The following is a 16862-nucleotide window of genomic DNA, read 5'->3' on the forward strand; positions in this document are numbered from 1 at the left end:
GGTGTAGAACGAGAGGCGGTTGTTGGGGTATTCGGGGCCCATGTTGTGGAGCGCTTTGTGTGTGTGGGTGAGCAGTCTGAACGCGATCCTCTTGCTGACTGGGATCCCGTGCAGGTTTCTCAGGTGGGCGGATATGTGGCTGTGGCGAGGGATGTCACGAATGAGTCGTGCGGAGGTGTTCTGTATGCGCTGAAGGCCTTTCTGAAGTTTGGCTGTGGTTCCTGCGTATAGGGCGTTACCGTAGTCCAGTCGGCTGGTGACGAGGGCCTGGGTGACCGTCTTTCTAGTTTCAGTGGGGATCCACCAGAAGATCTTTCGGAGCATGCGCAGGGTGTTGAAACATGAGGACGAGACTGCGTTGACTTGCTTGGTCATCGTGAGGGAGGAGTCCAGGATGAATCCCAGGTTGCGTGCGTGGTCCGTGGGTGTTGGTGCGGTGCCCAGCATCGTGGGCCACCAGGAGTCGTCCCAGGCGGATGGGGATTGTCCGAGGATGAGGGCCTCAGTCTTGTCCGAGTTGAGCTTCAGACAGCTGTGCTTCATCCATTCTGCGACATCTTTCATTCCTTTCGGGAAGTTGGTTTTGGCGGGGAGAGGGTCTTTGGTGAGGGAGAGTATCAGTTGGGTGTCGTCGGCGTAGGAGATGATGTTGATGTTGTGTTTGCGTGCGATGGTGGCAAGGGGGCTCATGTTGATATTGAAGAGGGTTGGGCTGAGTGAGGAGCCCTGGGGTACGCCGCAGATGATCTTTGTGGCCTCGGAGCGGAAGGGAGGGAGGCGGACTCTTTCGGTTCTGTCGGAGAGGAACGATGTGATCCAGTCCAGGGCTTTTCCTTGGATCCCAGTGTTGTAGAGGTGGGTTATTAGGGTGCGGTGGCAGACGGTATCAAAGGCTGCAAAGAGGTCAAGGAGGATGAGAGTGGTTGTCTCTCCGTTGTCTATCAGGGTCCTGATGTCATCGGTGGCTGCGATGAGGGCGGCCTCGGTGCTGTGGTTGGCTCGAAATCCGGACTGGGATGGGTCGAGCGAGTTGTTTGCTTTGAGGAATGCAGTCAGCTGTTTATTGACGGTCTTCTCGATGACTTTAGCCGGGAAGGGGAGAAGAGAGATGGGGCGGAAGTTCTAGAGGTTTTTGGGGTTCGCTGTTGGTTTCTTCAGAAGGGCGTCGATTTCTGCGTGTTTCCAGCTTCCAGGGAAGGTGGCTGACGTGAAGGAGCTGTTGATGACGTTCCGGAGGTGGGGTGCGATGATGGTGTCGGGTTTGTTGAAGATATGAGGAGGGCATGGGTCGGAGGGGGAGCCGGAGTGGATGGTGTTCATGACGTGGGTGGTGTCTTCAGTGCTGATGGGGGTCCATGCGCTGAGGCTGGTAGAGGGGGTCGTTGGTTTGGTGGCTGGAGGAAGAGTCTGGGGTCCGAAGCTGTCGTGTATATCTGCGATCTTGCGGTGGAAGAATGTGGCGAGGGAGTTGCAGAGGTCTTGCAACGGTGTGATGTCGTTGTTGCTGGCGCTGGGGTTGGAGAGCTCTTTGACGATGCTGAAGAGTTCCTTGCTGTTGTGGGTGTTGTTGTCCAGTCGCTCTTTGAACGATGTCCTTTTGGTGGTGCGGATCACCTGGTGGTATTCGCGGGTGGCGCTCTTGAGAGCTGTCATGTTTTCTGATGTCCGTTTGTGGCGCCAAGCTTTTTCGAGGGTTCGGCATGGTTTCTTTGCGATTTTGAGGGCATCTGTGAACCATGAGGTTTTTCTGTTACAAGTCTTGCCTGGGGGTTTCTTCAGTGGAGCGAGGTCGTCGGTGCAGTTGGTGATTCACTGTGCGAGATTGTGTGCTGCGCCGTTGGTGTCATGGGTGTCGACAGGTGGGTTCTGGCTCAGCGATGTGGTCAGCTGATCTGTGGTGACTTTGCTCCAGCATCTGCTGGGGATCTGTAGCATGTGGTGGTGGGATGTGGTCTTTTTGAAGGTGAAGTGGATGCAGCTGTGGTCGGTCCAGTGTAGTCCGGTGGAGTGGCTGAAGGAGACGTGGTTGCTGGCGGAGAAGATGGGGTTGAGCGTGTGGCCAGCGAGGTGGGTGGGCATGTCCACCAGTTGCTTAAGTTTACATTCAGGTCCCCTAGGAGGATGTACTCTGGTGAGGCTAGAGCGTGTGGGCTGATGAAGTCGGCAATGGTTTCGCTGAATTGTGTCCATGGGCCCGGGGGTCTGTAGATGAGCATTCCTCTGAGGGTGGTCTGGGTGTTGTGTGGATCTGAAAGTGTAGGTGTTCGGCGGTGGCGGTGAGTGTGTCTTCCGCGTTGGTTATGATGCTGATGGTGTTCCTGTAGATGATGGTGATTCCTCCTCCAGTTTTGTTGACATGGTCCTTCTGGGTGATTTTGTAGCTGTCCGGGAAGGCTATGGCAATATCGAGGGCCGAGGAGGCGTTCATCCAGGTTTTCGTGAGGAAGGCAATGTTGGGTGCTGTTGTATCAGTGAGTTCCCAGAGTTCGACGGCGTGTTTGTGCATGGGGCGGGAGTTGAGGAGGATGCACTTGAGGTGGTTGGTGTTGTCGTTGCTGTGTTCGGTGGACGGGGTGCAGGTTCAGAGGGAGGTGAATTTGCAGGCTTGGCAGGTGAAGGGTCCGTGGGTGCGCCTCGGGTGGCTCAGTGGCAGGCAGTGGGTCATCCGGTGTTGAGTGCGATGAGGGTGGCGGTGTCGTATCTCAGTCAGGTGCTCTGGCATCGGCTGGGGCCAGGGGTTCAGGCACTGGGCGCGGCACCTTTGGCGCGCCCACTGCATGCGTCCGCTGCGCGCCCGCTGCGCGGCCTCCATATGAGGGTCAGAAGGAGGGAGGAGCAGCTGGGAGGTGGGAGCGTGGCGGCCAATGGGAGACAAGGGTGTGGGGCCGCAGGGATGCAGCGGCGGGAAACAGAGGCAAGGGGACAACGAGCAGAGAGGTGAAATGCACAAGGCAAGGATGAACACAGAGGAAGGGGGTACAAAAGGCAAAATGCAAGTGGGCACAGAGGAAGGAGACAAATACAATACCAGTGGAGACGCAGGCGAGGCGGGCTGATCACGGGCGGCCGCCGCAGGGAGTCACAGGTCACACAGGGGGCTGCGTGGTGGTGAGGGGAGCGACCTGCCTGGTGACAGGGTCAGGGTCAAAGGTCGCTCTCTCTACCGCTGCGCGGCCTCCATATGAGGGTCAGAGGGAGGGAGAAGCAGCTGGGAGGTAGGAGCGGGGCGGCCAATGGGAGACGAGGGGGCGGGGCCGCAGGGACGCAGCGGCGGGAAACAGAGGCAAGGGGACAGCAAAGGAAGGGGGCACAGGGGGGAAATGGGCCAAACGAGCAGAGAGGTGAAATGCACAATGCAAGGATGAACAAAGAGGAAGGGGGTACAAAAGGCAAAATGCAAGTGGGCACAGAGGAAGCAGACAAAGACAATACCAGTGGAGACGCAGGCGAGGTGGGCTGATCACGTCACGGGCGGCAGCAGCAGGGAGTCACAGGTCACACAGGGGGCTGCGTGGTGGTGAGGGCAGCAACCTGCCTGCTGACAGGGTCAAATGTCGCTTTGACCCTGAAATCTATCCCAATACTCTGGTCACCACTGATAACAAGTGTCCTTCAAGCTAGTTGCACGAAGGGCTTTATGAAGACCTGGTTGAAGTCAGTAATAATGCCGATTTAAAAAAAAAGGGAAACGAGAAAACCCGGCGTGTTATCACCCAAGGTCCCTAATTGATTGAAGGTAATGGGAAGTGTCGTCCTGAACAAATTACAAACCTCGGCAGACGAGAACAATATAATAAGTGATGTGCAATATGGTTTTAGACAGGGGTTAGAGACCAATGAGCATGTTTTAAATCTAATATCATAATAGGAAAGAACACTCAGGCTAAGGGTGGGAATCTTTCTGTGGCGTTTGTAGATCTTACAGCCGCATTCGACTTTGTCATACATAATAAACTGTGGACCATCCTAACAAATCTGAAGATCGACCCGGTACTGGTCCAGTTTTTAAAGCAAATATATTCTGGGGCCACTGCCAAGGTGCGTTATGGTTCCAAAGGGGAATGTACTGCACCATTTACCGTGGATAGGGGGTGAGACAAGGTTGTGTTCTTGCGCCGTTCCTTTTCACTCTATATACCAATGCTCCGGAACAGAAGCTTGGAGGAACGAACACCAGGGAGAGCCAATCCATTAAGTGGGCCGGACAGATGAGCTCCGTCCACCCTGTTTCACCAATCCACAACACATCCCAAAAGGGGAGCGTATCGATGTGGTCACTACACAAGAGGACTTGTGCAATCTCCCATACCCAACTGTCAGCAAATACACCAGATATCAAGACATCCCATGCACGGGTATCACTATTACACTCCTAGTCATGGGCCAACAGGGGGGGCACACACAAGTCATAATCCAGTTCAGCTACCGTTGTGTTGAATAGGCAGACATCCAGGGGCCACTCAAATATGAATGATCAACAGTGGAACTTGGGCTGGATGCAGGTGACGTATGCAAGACAGAAGCTCAGACGGTAACTAATGCACAAGACTGCCAGTGGCAGTGCTCCCAACAGATGCAGGATACGTGCACTGTACAGTTCCACGTGATGGGGGTTGTGCATGTGCCTGGGATGTCCTGCAATTGTATTAATGGGTCTTGTAGAACGAGCACTCTTCTGATCTGCGGCAGTTATGTGGATGATATGGCACAGCTCGGAGCAATGAGTCATATGTGTGTGCAATGATTGGACGTATGGGTTGTTGTGTATGTAAGTGTCAAGGGCATCCGATGCAAGGGTACCTCTTGCAGGGACTTCCGTGTGTGTGGTGTGGATACGTTTGTCTTTCATTAGCTCTTTGCGTGGTGAGGGAGTCGTAATAATCTGGTATGGTATCGCTCTCAGGGGCGCTAGCCGCATTCAAGACCAAGGTAGGAGGTGCAGATGTCCTTCTGCCTTAAGTATTGAGACAAAGGAGCTTTCATCCCTAATATTAGTCTGGAAATGTGATGTAACTTTCGTGCTGCAATCGAGGCCAGGCCTTGGGCTTATGGTGCACCAATAGGGATACACACACAACAGTTGGAATGTATGAGCCAAGAGCCCGATTGGCCTTGTGCTCCTTTTACAATGTCTCTCCATCTCTCTCTTTCTCTCTCTACCTCTCTGTCACTCCCTCTTTCCCTTTCTCTCTCTCTCTCGCTCTCCCTCTCTCTCTCTTTATCTCTATCTCTCTCTCTCTCTTTCTCTCTACCTCTTTCTCTTTCTTTCTCTCTCCATCTTTCTCTCTCTCTCCCTCTTTCTCTCTCTCTCTCTTTCTCTTTCTCTCTCGCTGTCTTTTGATGAGCGCATGACACTCCTTCTTATCTTGAATTTTGTCTTGCAGGCTGTGATTGTCCAGGGAAGACCCGCCATGACTCTTCTAAATAGTTGTTTTGAGTTAAATTTGAATGTAATATTTTGTTTGGAATTTTAATGATGGATGAATGATTCTCCTTTTTCTGACCACACATGACGGTTAATTGTTGTAATTGTGCAACATCAAGGGAATTGTTTTGTTCATGATTTTGTAATGTTTATGTGAAATATCTTTTTCCGGGGGGGAGGGGGGCGGAGGACGGGGGGGGGTGTCCTGGGGGTGGTGGCAGTGAGTGTTGTGGCCCTCTGGGCTGTCCGATCTGCATGATCAGTGTCTCCATTGCTTGTGTTGGTCTTCAGATGTGGCTCTGGGCTGGGCTCCCTTTCATGCTGCAGGTAGTCATCCTGTTTACCACCAGTAAAAGGCAGATGTTAAATCCCTGCTGTTAACGCGCCTTATCGCATGTTTTGTGATGTTATCGCAGATCGGGCTGGTCATTGAGAATGTTGTGAAGTGGTGTTGTCGCTGTTTTTTGCACTGGGACTCCTCAGACAGTCAGTCAAAGTTCTTTATTTCAATTAATTAAAATCATAAAAGACAATACAAAATCATCTTCCGCACGTTCAAATTATATAAAAGATTAAGAACACATTTGATTCTTACAATTCATATACACAAGATTTAAGATACTTTAAAAAAGTATAAAATGTACGAGAGTTCCTTATCCAACGGCAATTTGAATCCAGTATAAAGTGCATCATTTGGTATCATTTAGTATATCAATTAATGGCCATAACCCCATTTGAACCTGCACAATGATTACAGTTAAAGAAGTCTCCTTTTGTTTAACCGGGCGGCTGCCACCAAAAAACTGGCTACACTATAGGTAACCTGGACAGAACTAAGCATTTGTAAATATAGGAGGCAGGCCTTACCTGTACAAAACCAGGGGGCATATTAGCAAGGGGGTTTATCTCTGCTTTTTTGGCTTTAAAAGCCAAGAAAGCGGAGTTAAAATTATCTCCCTATTACCTAGCTGTCGCTAACACCAGTTAGCGACAGCTAGTAGGAGATAGCGACCATCTTGGGCCCCACTTTGCATGTCAGTGATATTTATCACTAATGACATGGAAAGTGGGCGTGCCAAGATGTTAGCGACTAAAAACAGTCGCTAACATCGCTATCTCCTATTACCAACTTTTTGAGATATTCGCGCTAAGCGCGAATATCTCCAAAAGCTAACACCTGCCCTGAGCAGTTCTTAGCCATGTTATCCAATGGGAGGTGGATAACATGGCTAAGAGCATTAGCTCGGTAATGCATGAATATCGCTGACTTTTCAGCGATATTCATGCATTGCGGCGATTTTTATCGCATTTGCGATAAACCTTGGTATTACCAAGGTTTATTTGCGGTAAAAATCGCCGCAGCTCTGCGGTAAATTTTAGTCTCTAACCAAGCAATAGCGATAATTATCGCTATTGCTTGGTAATATGCCCCCAGATTCCCGCAGAATTGGATTTAAAAAATGTTTACGCACCACCAAGTAGTGCTCGCAGAACATTACCAAGTGGAGCGTATCCTGTAAGGAAAAGCTGTCACAAGTACATGGTGGTGTGTCTTCTGGTTTCCCTCATTTAGGATATATACCTAATGTGAGATGAATAAGGTTGAACCGGAATCTGACCAAAAGAAAGCGGTGGAAGGGTTTGGTGACATACTTCAGATACGGTTCAATCACTGGGGAGATTAATAAACCGTAAATGGATCTCCCCATAGGTTTTCTAAGTTTTTCCCCCTCCCTTTCCGCCTCCAGCAGGTTGCGAAAATTATGCTTGATCCACCCTATGTCCTCCTTCTTAATGCCCTGTGGCGATGAATACAATTCTGGTCGGCCCAACCTGCCGCATGCCGCTCTGACATACGACAGCCTTGGGACCCTATCCGCCTTCTCAATAGCAACACAATCCTTCAATATCAGGTGGTTAAGAGTGATCTCTTCGTTCAGCCAGGTTTTGACCCAACGAATCAACGGAGCCATTTTCAAATAGTCTGAGACATAACCCAGTCCCACTTCACAGTGTATAGAGAATGTGGGGGATGATTACGGGAGGGACAGAAGGGATCTGAGGAACCTATTTTCTGCAGTTTGTATCTTGGACGATACTACGTAACCCCAGATATCCGAACCATAAGAGGCAATTGCCAAACACTTTGATTTATAAATCTTTAGCATTGCTTCCATGGGTCTTGCTCCCAATCTCTTGGAGAAGTTCAAAAGAGCTGTAGTAGATCTTGCTACTACATTGCTCTTTAGCTTCATCTGAGGGCCCCAGTTCCCCTTCTCGTCAAATAGAACTCCCAAGTAGGAGAAAAACGGCACCCTCGACATTTCGGTACCGTTGCACATGAAGGTTTTAACCTTCATGTTTTTATTCCGTGCTCAGGCAACCATTACATGGGATTTTGTGGTGTTAACCTTTAAATCCAGGGCTTCTATAAAACTACCAAAGTGATCCAACAGACTCTGTTGGCCCATGCCCGTGCGTGCAAGTAGGACGGCATAATCTGCGTACAGGAGGACCGGGATACCCGACCCACCTATACACGGAATATCCAGTGTAGCCAAGTCAAATGATTTTTCAAGAGCATTGATGTAAATAGTAAAAAGAAGAGGGGCCAGAATAGAGCCTTGTCTGACCCCCCTTCTAGAGCTAAATTGCCCAGTACACCGGCCTTCCCTCGTAACCCTGACAGAGGCGGACAGGTCCTGATGAAGATCACTTAAAAAATTGACCAAGGACGCATCCAAACCCATGTCCCGCAAAATAAACCATAATTTTGAACGGTTAACTAAACCAAATGCCGACGATAGGTCCATGAAACCCAAATATAAAAGTCCCTCCTTCACGACTGTGTATTTACTTATAAGGAAGTATAAATTTAAACATTGGTCCATGGTACCCCTGTGTGCTCTAAAACCATACTGGAGCTTGGAGAGGACCTCCCTATCTGTAAGCCAATCCCCCAATCTCTGTAAAATGACCCTGCCCAAGATTTTAACGGCAGAGTCCAACAATGAGATTGGCCTATATCAGGCGGGGTCCCCTCTATTCCCCTTTTTAAAAATAGGAACTATGACCGAAGAGGACCAAGAGGACGGGAAACCCGCAGTGGACACTGCGTTAAACACATTGGTCAGAATTTTTGCCCAAAATTGTGGATACAGGATGTACAAATCTGCAGGAACCCCATCCGGGCCTGGGGCCTCATTTCTGCTTGTCTCTTTCATCCCCCTTTCTACCTCAGCCAAGTAGAACCTGACGGGCTTAGCATGCCGAACAGTAGCAAAGTCGGGAAATGCTGGACCCCTCTGATCTATGTCATAAATGCTTTTAAAGTGTACAAGCCAACTCTCATCCGGGATCACACAGTCCATCCAGATTCACCTGGTCCGAGAAGAACGGCTGATTAATAACAGCCCAGAATTTCTTGCTGTCCCTTCTCACATCCAGGGATTGCAGGTTTTCCCAAGCCTCCTCCTTAATTTGACTCTTGCGTGTTATAATTGCAATTTTGTACTCCTTACGGAGATCAGCAACTAGGGCTCTATTCCTCGGTCTATGTTTAAGTGCCTTAAGTAAGGTACCGTGAGCAATTGAACAGTTTTTGTCGAACCATTTATAGGCCCTCCCTGTGTGGGCGGTGTCGCCAGCCTCTAGATCTTTAGAGATCTGCTTACACACTGCTACATAAGCATCAACAACATCAACTCCTGCAGCAGTGTCGTCCAAGCAGACCGCCAGGTTGGCCTCAGTTTTAAGTGCGAGTTCCTCAAAGAAAGCTTCTGGGACAACCCTGTTCCATTTAATCCGTCTCCCCTGGTCTGTGGTTGACAAATGCCTAGGCGCCCCCCCTCTTAAGTCATTCTGGTTCCTGAAAATTACAAAATAAACTTCCAGCAAAACCGGGTTATGGTCGCTGAAAGTCGAAGTCACTACGCTATAGACCATAGTTTTGGCCAAGACACCAGGGGATAAAAAAATGTAATCAATAACGGTGTTTGCCTCTCTCCCTATAAAGGTTGGAGCTCTCGCCTCACCATTACTAATACCTGGTTCAAATAGATTCATATTGGAGAGGAGACCCTCAAGGGCCTCTCCCTCCTTGCTGTGCTCAAAGTGGGGCACCCCCTCACACGGTGACCCTCCATAAATGTCATTATAGCAGTCCCACAAGCAAGGATGTATATTAAAATCTCCCAGAAGAACCACCTCTGGGGTAGAAGATCTTGTTTATAGACTGACAAAAATTGCTCCAGGGCGCTCAGATGCTCGTTCAAAGATGAGCCCTACCTAGAGTTATAAAAATTAATAAGTAAATATTTCTGCTGCTCGGAAATAATCCATTCAATTATGAGGAAGTTCATTGAGGCAGTTTCCAGTTTCTTAAAAGCCCCTAACAAATTCAGCGAAAAAAGAACGAGCAATCCCCCTTAAGGTCTTCCCACTAATCCAGGGACTGCAGGGATGGAGAAACTAAGATACCCGTCCAATAAAAAACTGGAAGAGGTGTCTCAGGTCTCCTGGAGGGCAAGAATATCATACTGCTTAATGAACTTCAGCCAAATGGGATCCGTGGCTTTAGATCTAATGCCTGCCACGTTCCAGGTCAAGCTTTTGCATATGGGCCTCTGGGGTCCTACCTCAACCCTCTCCTCTACCGAGCTGCAAGGTAGTCAATCGTTCGTGTCCATTGAGGCCAAGGGAGAGAAACGATTAGTGAAACCTATCTCTACTGAGGGTGGACCACCCTGCTGAGCAACAACAAATTCGCTGGGGGATCCCCTTCCTGCCCTCCCTGACAACTCTCGTGTAGACCTTTGTTGTGTGGTATTATAAGCCTGATAGTGTGACGGGCGCAAGATGGTGCGAGGGGGCCCTTCCTGATGTATCACAATGGTTTTCCTAATTGGCCTTGTAGGCCTATCCGGGGGATACAAAAAGCCAAGAGGGAGAGGTCTAATACCATCATTTGTCAGGTCTGAAGCATCCCAGAACAGTCTTTAAGCGCGGGCCTGATTGTTGAAATTTACCACTAGGCAATCCCCTGGAATACATTTTGGGTGACGCCCTACCCAGCTAACCCTCCTTGCCATGATGACGGTGCTTGTAATGTCTGTTCCTCCACTACTAAACTGGGAACAACATTTCCTGGCCAAAACCATGAGGTCATGGGTAGTCTCGCCTGGGCCAGCCCTTGCTGGGGGAACCCCTGTAAAAACGGCCACTAAAGGGGCAGCCTCCGGAGGCAACTCCAGGCAACTATCCCTACAGAGAGCTGGCTTAACTCTATAGTTAATGCTCGGTGTCCCAACCCTCGTGGGCCCCTGCCCCTCCTGGACACCCCCATTAACCAGGCTTCTTTCCCTTAAAGCTTCTGGGGCCTTATTTATAGTTTTAGCCCTAGATTGAGTAACATTTAGATTTTGAGAGTTGACCAAGTTCCCCATTTGGCCTGATTGTTGTTTGAGAAAAACATAAATGTTCTCACATTTGCCCAAAAGTCCCGCTACACATACATTTCGAGTGTCCACAATGTCTTTAGCAATGGCCACCAGTGCAGGTTCAAGTCTTGATGTGAACAGGTCTTCTACAATGTTACAAACATGATCCCTTATGCTGCCATCCCGATAAGGAGCCTTGCCCGGTTGATTTTTCCTCTTAGAAGCTTTTATCAAAGACCTTCCCCTACGGGTATACTAGTATACTTGAGGGGGGGGGGGGCAATGGGGTTGTAACCTTTTGGGAGGGTTGAGAGTGCGGGGGACTTGAAGGAGCAATAAAGTGCTCAATAGTGGAAAGTGTGTTTGCAATCACAATTGTAGGTTCCAATGGTACACTTGGGGTATAATCAGTTTCTAATACAGGGTCAGTGTTGGCAGAACCCAGCCCCAGTTCCTTCTCAGCATGTGCTATTTCCTTGCTCAAAACACCCACAGCAGAGGTCAAGTAAGAAATTATGGATTCCGATTTCCTGGGAATCTTAGCATGTTTACCTTCGTGTTTGCTCCGGCATAGCTGCTTTTTCTTCCCCATAGCGAGTGTCAGTGGGGTGGCCCAGCCCGGCCTCTGCCGTCCTCAGACGGCCCGCCCTTTGCCCGGGCTGAGCCCGGGATGCTCCCACGTGCGACTCGCGGGGCGAGAGGCGTTCCCTCCAGTTAAGGCGCCTCCGGGCGCGTCGATGTCGTCACAGCCGCGCCTGCAGCCTGGGGCAGCTGGGTAGTGTAGTTTACCCAGCGGCGGCACGATGTTCAGCGCGCCCACGCAAAGTTCCGTGTCCCTCACGGAGATGTAGAGGAAGGTAGATGCAAGGTGTAAGCCATTGCCCTCACGGCGTACTGCTCTGAGTGAACTGTGACCCCGAGAGCTTTCGGCACTCCCTCCAGTTAAGGCGTCTGCGGGCGCGTCGATGTCTTCACAGCCGTGCCTGCAGCCTGGGGCAGCTGGGTAGTGTAGTTTACCCGGCGGCGGCGCGTTGTTCAGCGCGGCCAGGCAAGGTTCCGTGACCCTCACGAAGATGTAGAGCAGAGGTCTTTAAACTTTTTTGCTCTGAGCCCCCCTTAAGCAAAATGTTTTGCGGTTGGGCCCCCCTCCAAAACTTCATGTATTGATTGGAGGAGCGGGAGGGACATGGCTATGTTCATGGGCAGGCACCCTCCTCCCGCAAACAATAAATCACAGAGCTAAATAAACCATATTTACAATACTTGTGCCTCAGTAGGTACTGGTACTCTAGCAAACCAATGGCACTCCTAGGTACCATTCAGAAAAAAATTCAAATACTCAAAGACCTAATTAGCCGCCACATGCAATTAATGCTGTCGACAATGAGTCACTAATATGTCCACCATAAGTATTTTTGAGAACATTTATCAATTTCCTTAGGGCACAATAACAGACACATGAAACACTCGATTCACTGAACATAATAATAAATTAGCAAAGGGTCCCCACTGAAACAGAACCACAAGGAAAAGAAAACAACATATTTTGACGCCTGCAACTTTAACAAGCAAACTAACAACATGGGGACATTGAAACTAACTTTAAGGCCAGTAGACTGCTAAAGATGACTTCTTGTAGTTGTTCCATTTGAGAAACACACATGCGCAGGAGTATGCTGCATGGAAATCTATCTGCATTTTCCCCACATTCGCTCATTTATTTCCCTGTTGCTCTCCGAGTGTACTTCTGACATACCTACCGACCGTCCACCATTTTTGGTTTCCATAACCTCTTGCAATTTTCTATTTGCATTTTCCATCCATAGCATGTTCAGTTCATCTTACTATTCTATCTCACACCTCCTCTTTTTCCACCTAAACCTCTGTCCACTATCCTCCTCTTCCTGTCTTCATAGCTCTCCACCCCACAACTCCTTAAAGTCCCAACTAATTCTAGTAATATAGAATCGCGTGCATTTTGTTCCTTAAACAATCACTCCACTACAGACCTATGAAGTAAAAGACAAAAATGACAATTTATGACGCAATAGCTTTAACTTTTTCAAATGCCAGACCTTTACTGTGAAAACACAAAACACTTACTTACATCGGTTCTCGTGTGTATGAAATGCAAACACCTGACAGACACTCCCAGGCCGCAGCGCCCGCTTGCATGTGGCTCCTCTCTGTATACAAATGACACCCGTGATAATCGCCATTTGAGCTGTTTTGCTGTTTGAGTGGTACCTGAACCCTGTATCGAGGGGGTTTCTGTCCATCACATTTCTGCATTCTTAGCTTGACTGACATAGCTCAACATTCTGTCCCAGCAGCTTGCAAGACGGTCACTACTATATGGTCCTCAACTGAAAATACAATGCATACATTGGTTTGCATTACGGTGTTAATAGGGCAGAGGCCTTTTACTGAACCACACGGAGATGTAGATGTAGAGGAAGGTAGATGCAAGGTGTAAGCCGTTGCCCTCATGGCGTACTGCTCTGAGTAAGCTGTGACCCACGAGAGCTTTTGGCGCTCCCTCCAGTTAAGGCGCCTCCGGGCGCGTCAATGTCGTCACAGCCACGCCTGCAGCCTGGGGCAGCTGGGTAGTGTAGTTTACCTGGCGGCGGCGCGATGTTCAGCGCGGCCAGGCAAGGTTCCGTGTCCCTCACGGAGATGTAGAGGAAGGTAGATGCAAGGTGTAAGCCGTTGCCCTTACGGCATACTGCTCTGAGTGAGCTGTGACCCCCGAGAGCTTTCGCCGCTCCCTCCAGTTAAGGCGCCTCCGGGCACGTCGATGTCGTCACAGCCGCGCCTGCAGCCTGGGGCAGCTGGGTAGTGTAGTTTACCCGGCTGCACGATGTTCAACGCGGCCAGGCAGGGTTCCGTGTCCCTCGCAGAGATGTAGAGGAAGGTAGATGCAAGGTGAAAGCCGTTGCCCTCACGGCGTACTGCTCTGAGTGAGCTGTGACCCCGGGAACTCCTACTCTGCATCTCATTAGCTTTAGTTGCTGGTGTCATCTGTGGCGATGTTTTTTTGTGGATGCTACAGCAGGAAAAGGGGTGATATCGGTGGTGAGCACAAGCTTTTGAATGGTGCGTAAAACTTATCACAACGTTTGCTGTACTAAAGTTGCGATAACTCAGCGATACGTCCTTGAGAATATGCCCCTAGGTATTTTCCATCACAGCTTAGCAGTGTGTGCAAGGCTAGAACATAAACCGTCACCAGCTGAAGGCCACATCTCCTCACTGCCACATAACATGTGCCTCGATACCCATGGCTCGAAGGCGTTCTTTATGCATGGTCCGATATCTGAGTTTCTATATTATCTGACGTCCGATTTTATCTTATCCTACTTTTTATTTTGAAAACAATGACAGGTTTTTCAGACATTAAAGTAAGAATAGGACAAGACAATCGAGCAGCAAATGAGCCAACTCCTTTACCATAGTGACACTGTTAACATTTATAAACAATCCTGCACAGCAGGTACTTATGGTGCAGGCATTCCTGATATTTCTAGATATCTCAAATACTTCTCACTTTCTATTATAGAAAATTTATGAAACTGTAAGCCCTCTAAAGGACGTCACTGTTAACAAGATGTTTTGTAACTTGTGCCCTGTAATTTATACCCATTGCAAGAGGTTGTGTCATTTGTATTGAACAGATTAAATAAACATGGAATTCAAAACTTAGAAATCACAGAAGGGGGAATACTTTTTATGCCTATTATAAGCGAAACTCCAAAGAGCTACAGTGAATGGGGAATACCCATCTCACAAGAAGGAAGTACCCAATATTACAACAAAGGTTTCCCTTATTCTGTAGTAATTGTTTTTTTTGTGTGTCATGAAAAACAACTCAAAGGTCCAGGTATTCTGAGCCCTGTCGTGTGTGCTAATATGATACTCCGTCTGGGCTGCCCCCCTCAGAGTTGCAGCAGGAGCTGGAACATAAACAGCAACCGGCTGAAGGTCACTTCTGACTGCAGTTGCCTCCGACTGAGGTTTCTGCCACCAGCCTGCATGACCTCTGCCTCAATATCCCTGGAGTGAAGCTTCTATTTAGCTAAAGACTGATATCTGATTTTTATAGTATTTGATTGCTGATTATATCAAAATAAGACAAATGCTCATTGTTGCAAATGCACCAATGTCGATCATCATAGTGAGAAGATATTGATAACATGTTGATACAATCCTTGACAGCAGGTGCATATGGTGCCGACATTTCTAGTATTTTTTCGCAGCTCTAAAACTTCACGCTTTCTAGGAAAAAAAATTAAAAAGACTGAAATTAGCCATAAAAGTTGAAATTGTAGCGTCCAAAAGGACAACGTGATGGAAATAGGAAAGTCAGAATGGGATTGTCCCAGGGTTCCTGACACATTCTCCAACAGCTATGAGCCACTGCGGAGCTCCTGATGGACCTCTCCAGGATCATTGCATGCTGACTATAGGTAAATAAAAAGAGTTTTCAAAGCCAGAAAGGGATACTGGAGCAGCAGCCTTTACCTCTTGGGGTGTTCTGGCCAGACAAAGTCAGTGTTTCTACCATAGCAGAGGATGGGATCTATTTGTATCTCATGTCGAGCTCGATCCCGGAAAGTGAGGGAAGCCCGGAGTTGACCCTGGAGGTTCTGCACGCAGAGCTGTGGGATTGGCACCAACCGCACCCTGTGCTGCGCCATCCAACAGGCAAGGGGAAGTCGAAGAGCGACTGTGCTTCTTTGACTTCTTCCTGTGCTTCGACTTCCCTGACCCCGAGTGCAAAGACTTCAACGAGGAGTGATGATGATGATGATGACTCCGCGACCGGTCCCTTGACCTCCCACGGGACCAGGACCTGGAGCAGCATGGAGCCAACTGCCCAGTCTCGAGTAACTTATGGGACCGCTCCCGCAAAGTCTTTGGGCATCCCTCGTACACCAGGTGTCATACGACTCGAAAAAGAAGTTGACAAAAGTCGCAAAAAGATTCGTCAAAACTGTACTAGAGGTACCGCTCTTCCCTGATCTGCGCTGGCTAGGGCAGAAAAAGAAAGAACTGATGTCAACGCACGAGTGCGGCGTCTAAGTAGCTACCGCAACGTCATCCCGGCAACCACGATGCAAATGGCGATCGCGGAGCTTACCGACGCCACCTTTCGACGTGCAGGGATACTGCTGACGAAAAAACTTTCCAGATCCAGTCTGACGCCTGGGGGTAATTCTAAGGTAAGGAATCTATAACTAACATGTTTCTTTCAGATTTACTTTTATATAAGATCTATTTATGATTGCTCAATTTATAAACTTACCTCTTTCTTTAATTAAATCACCTGTAAGAGAAAATGTAGGGAAAACTAATTTAATTTTGTTTTCAGATGTTCAAAATATTTCATCATCAAATACTTTATTCAGAGTTTTAAACCATAAAAGTACATAAACATATACAGTACATATGCAAAACTAAAGATACACAAACTCGATTTACAACACAGTGCTGAGTCATGCCATTAAAAAATTTAAATGATCAATGGAAGTGTACCTTTAAAATGTAATAAATAAAATATTGTATAATTAGTTACAATTGGCATTTAAAAAGATATGTAGGTAAAATACAACAAATAAAGGACACCGATGCTAAGGGTCATATAACAAATACATCGGTACTGGGAGACTGAGACAAAGAGAAAGCATAATGCGAAAGCCAATCACTCCAGCACCCTGTATCTGATGGACCTGCTCCAAGGAAGGTACTTGGATACCGCAAACCAAATAACTGAGAGGATACTGTACAGAGGAACCGTGTGGCAACCTCTAGTAGACGGCATCCAAATTGCTTCCAAAACAGGATGATCCATGTTTTTCTTGGCCAGGTATAACCAGAACAGAATAAAATAACGTTCACTAGTGACTCCTCTGGCTGTTGGCAAACTTGACATACAGTACTTATTGAATTTAGATGGTTCCACTTTGATAATAAAGACATTAATGGTAAAGTTTCCAGGA

The 16862-nt window shown here is 48.3% G+C and overlaps 1 protein-coding gene across 34 annotated transcripts in view; it reads right to left on the reverse strand.

The window, feature by feature from the left end:
- The window catches only part of LOC147710068 (butyrophilin subfamily 1 member A1-like), a 538135-nt gene that overhangs the window by 214284 nt on the left and 306989 nt on the right, over window positions 1-16862 (reverse strand). For 25 of the 34 annotated variants that reach the window (XM_086920757.1, XM_086920752.1, XM_086920748.1 and 22 more), the window contains one exon: window positions 16169-16189. The exons of the other annotated variants lie outside the window; for them this stretch is intronic. In XM_086920757.1, coding sequence (XP_086776883.1) covers window positions 16169-16189 — 21 coding nt within the window. The remainder of the gene's footprint in view (window positions 1-16168; window positions 16190-16862) is intronic. 34 annotated transcript variants of the gene reach the window in all.

This window comes from Lissotriton vulgaris, chromosome 5, assembly GCF_964263255.1.
Source record: "Lissotriton vulgaris chromosome 5, aLisVul1.2, whole genome shotgun sequence".
Taxonomy (NCBI): Eukaryota; Metazoa; Chordata; class Amphibia; order Caudata; family Salamandridae; genus Lissotriton; species Lissotriton vulgaris.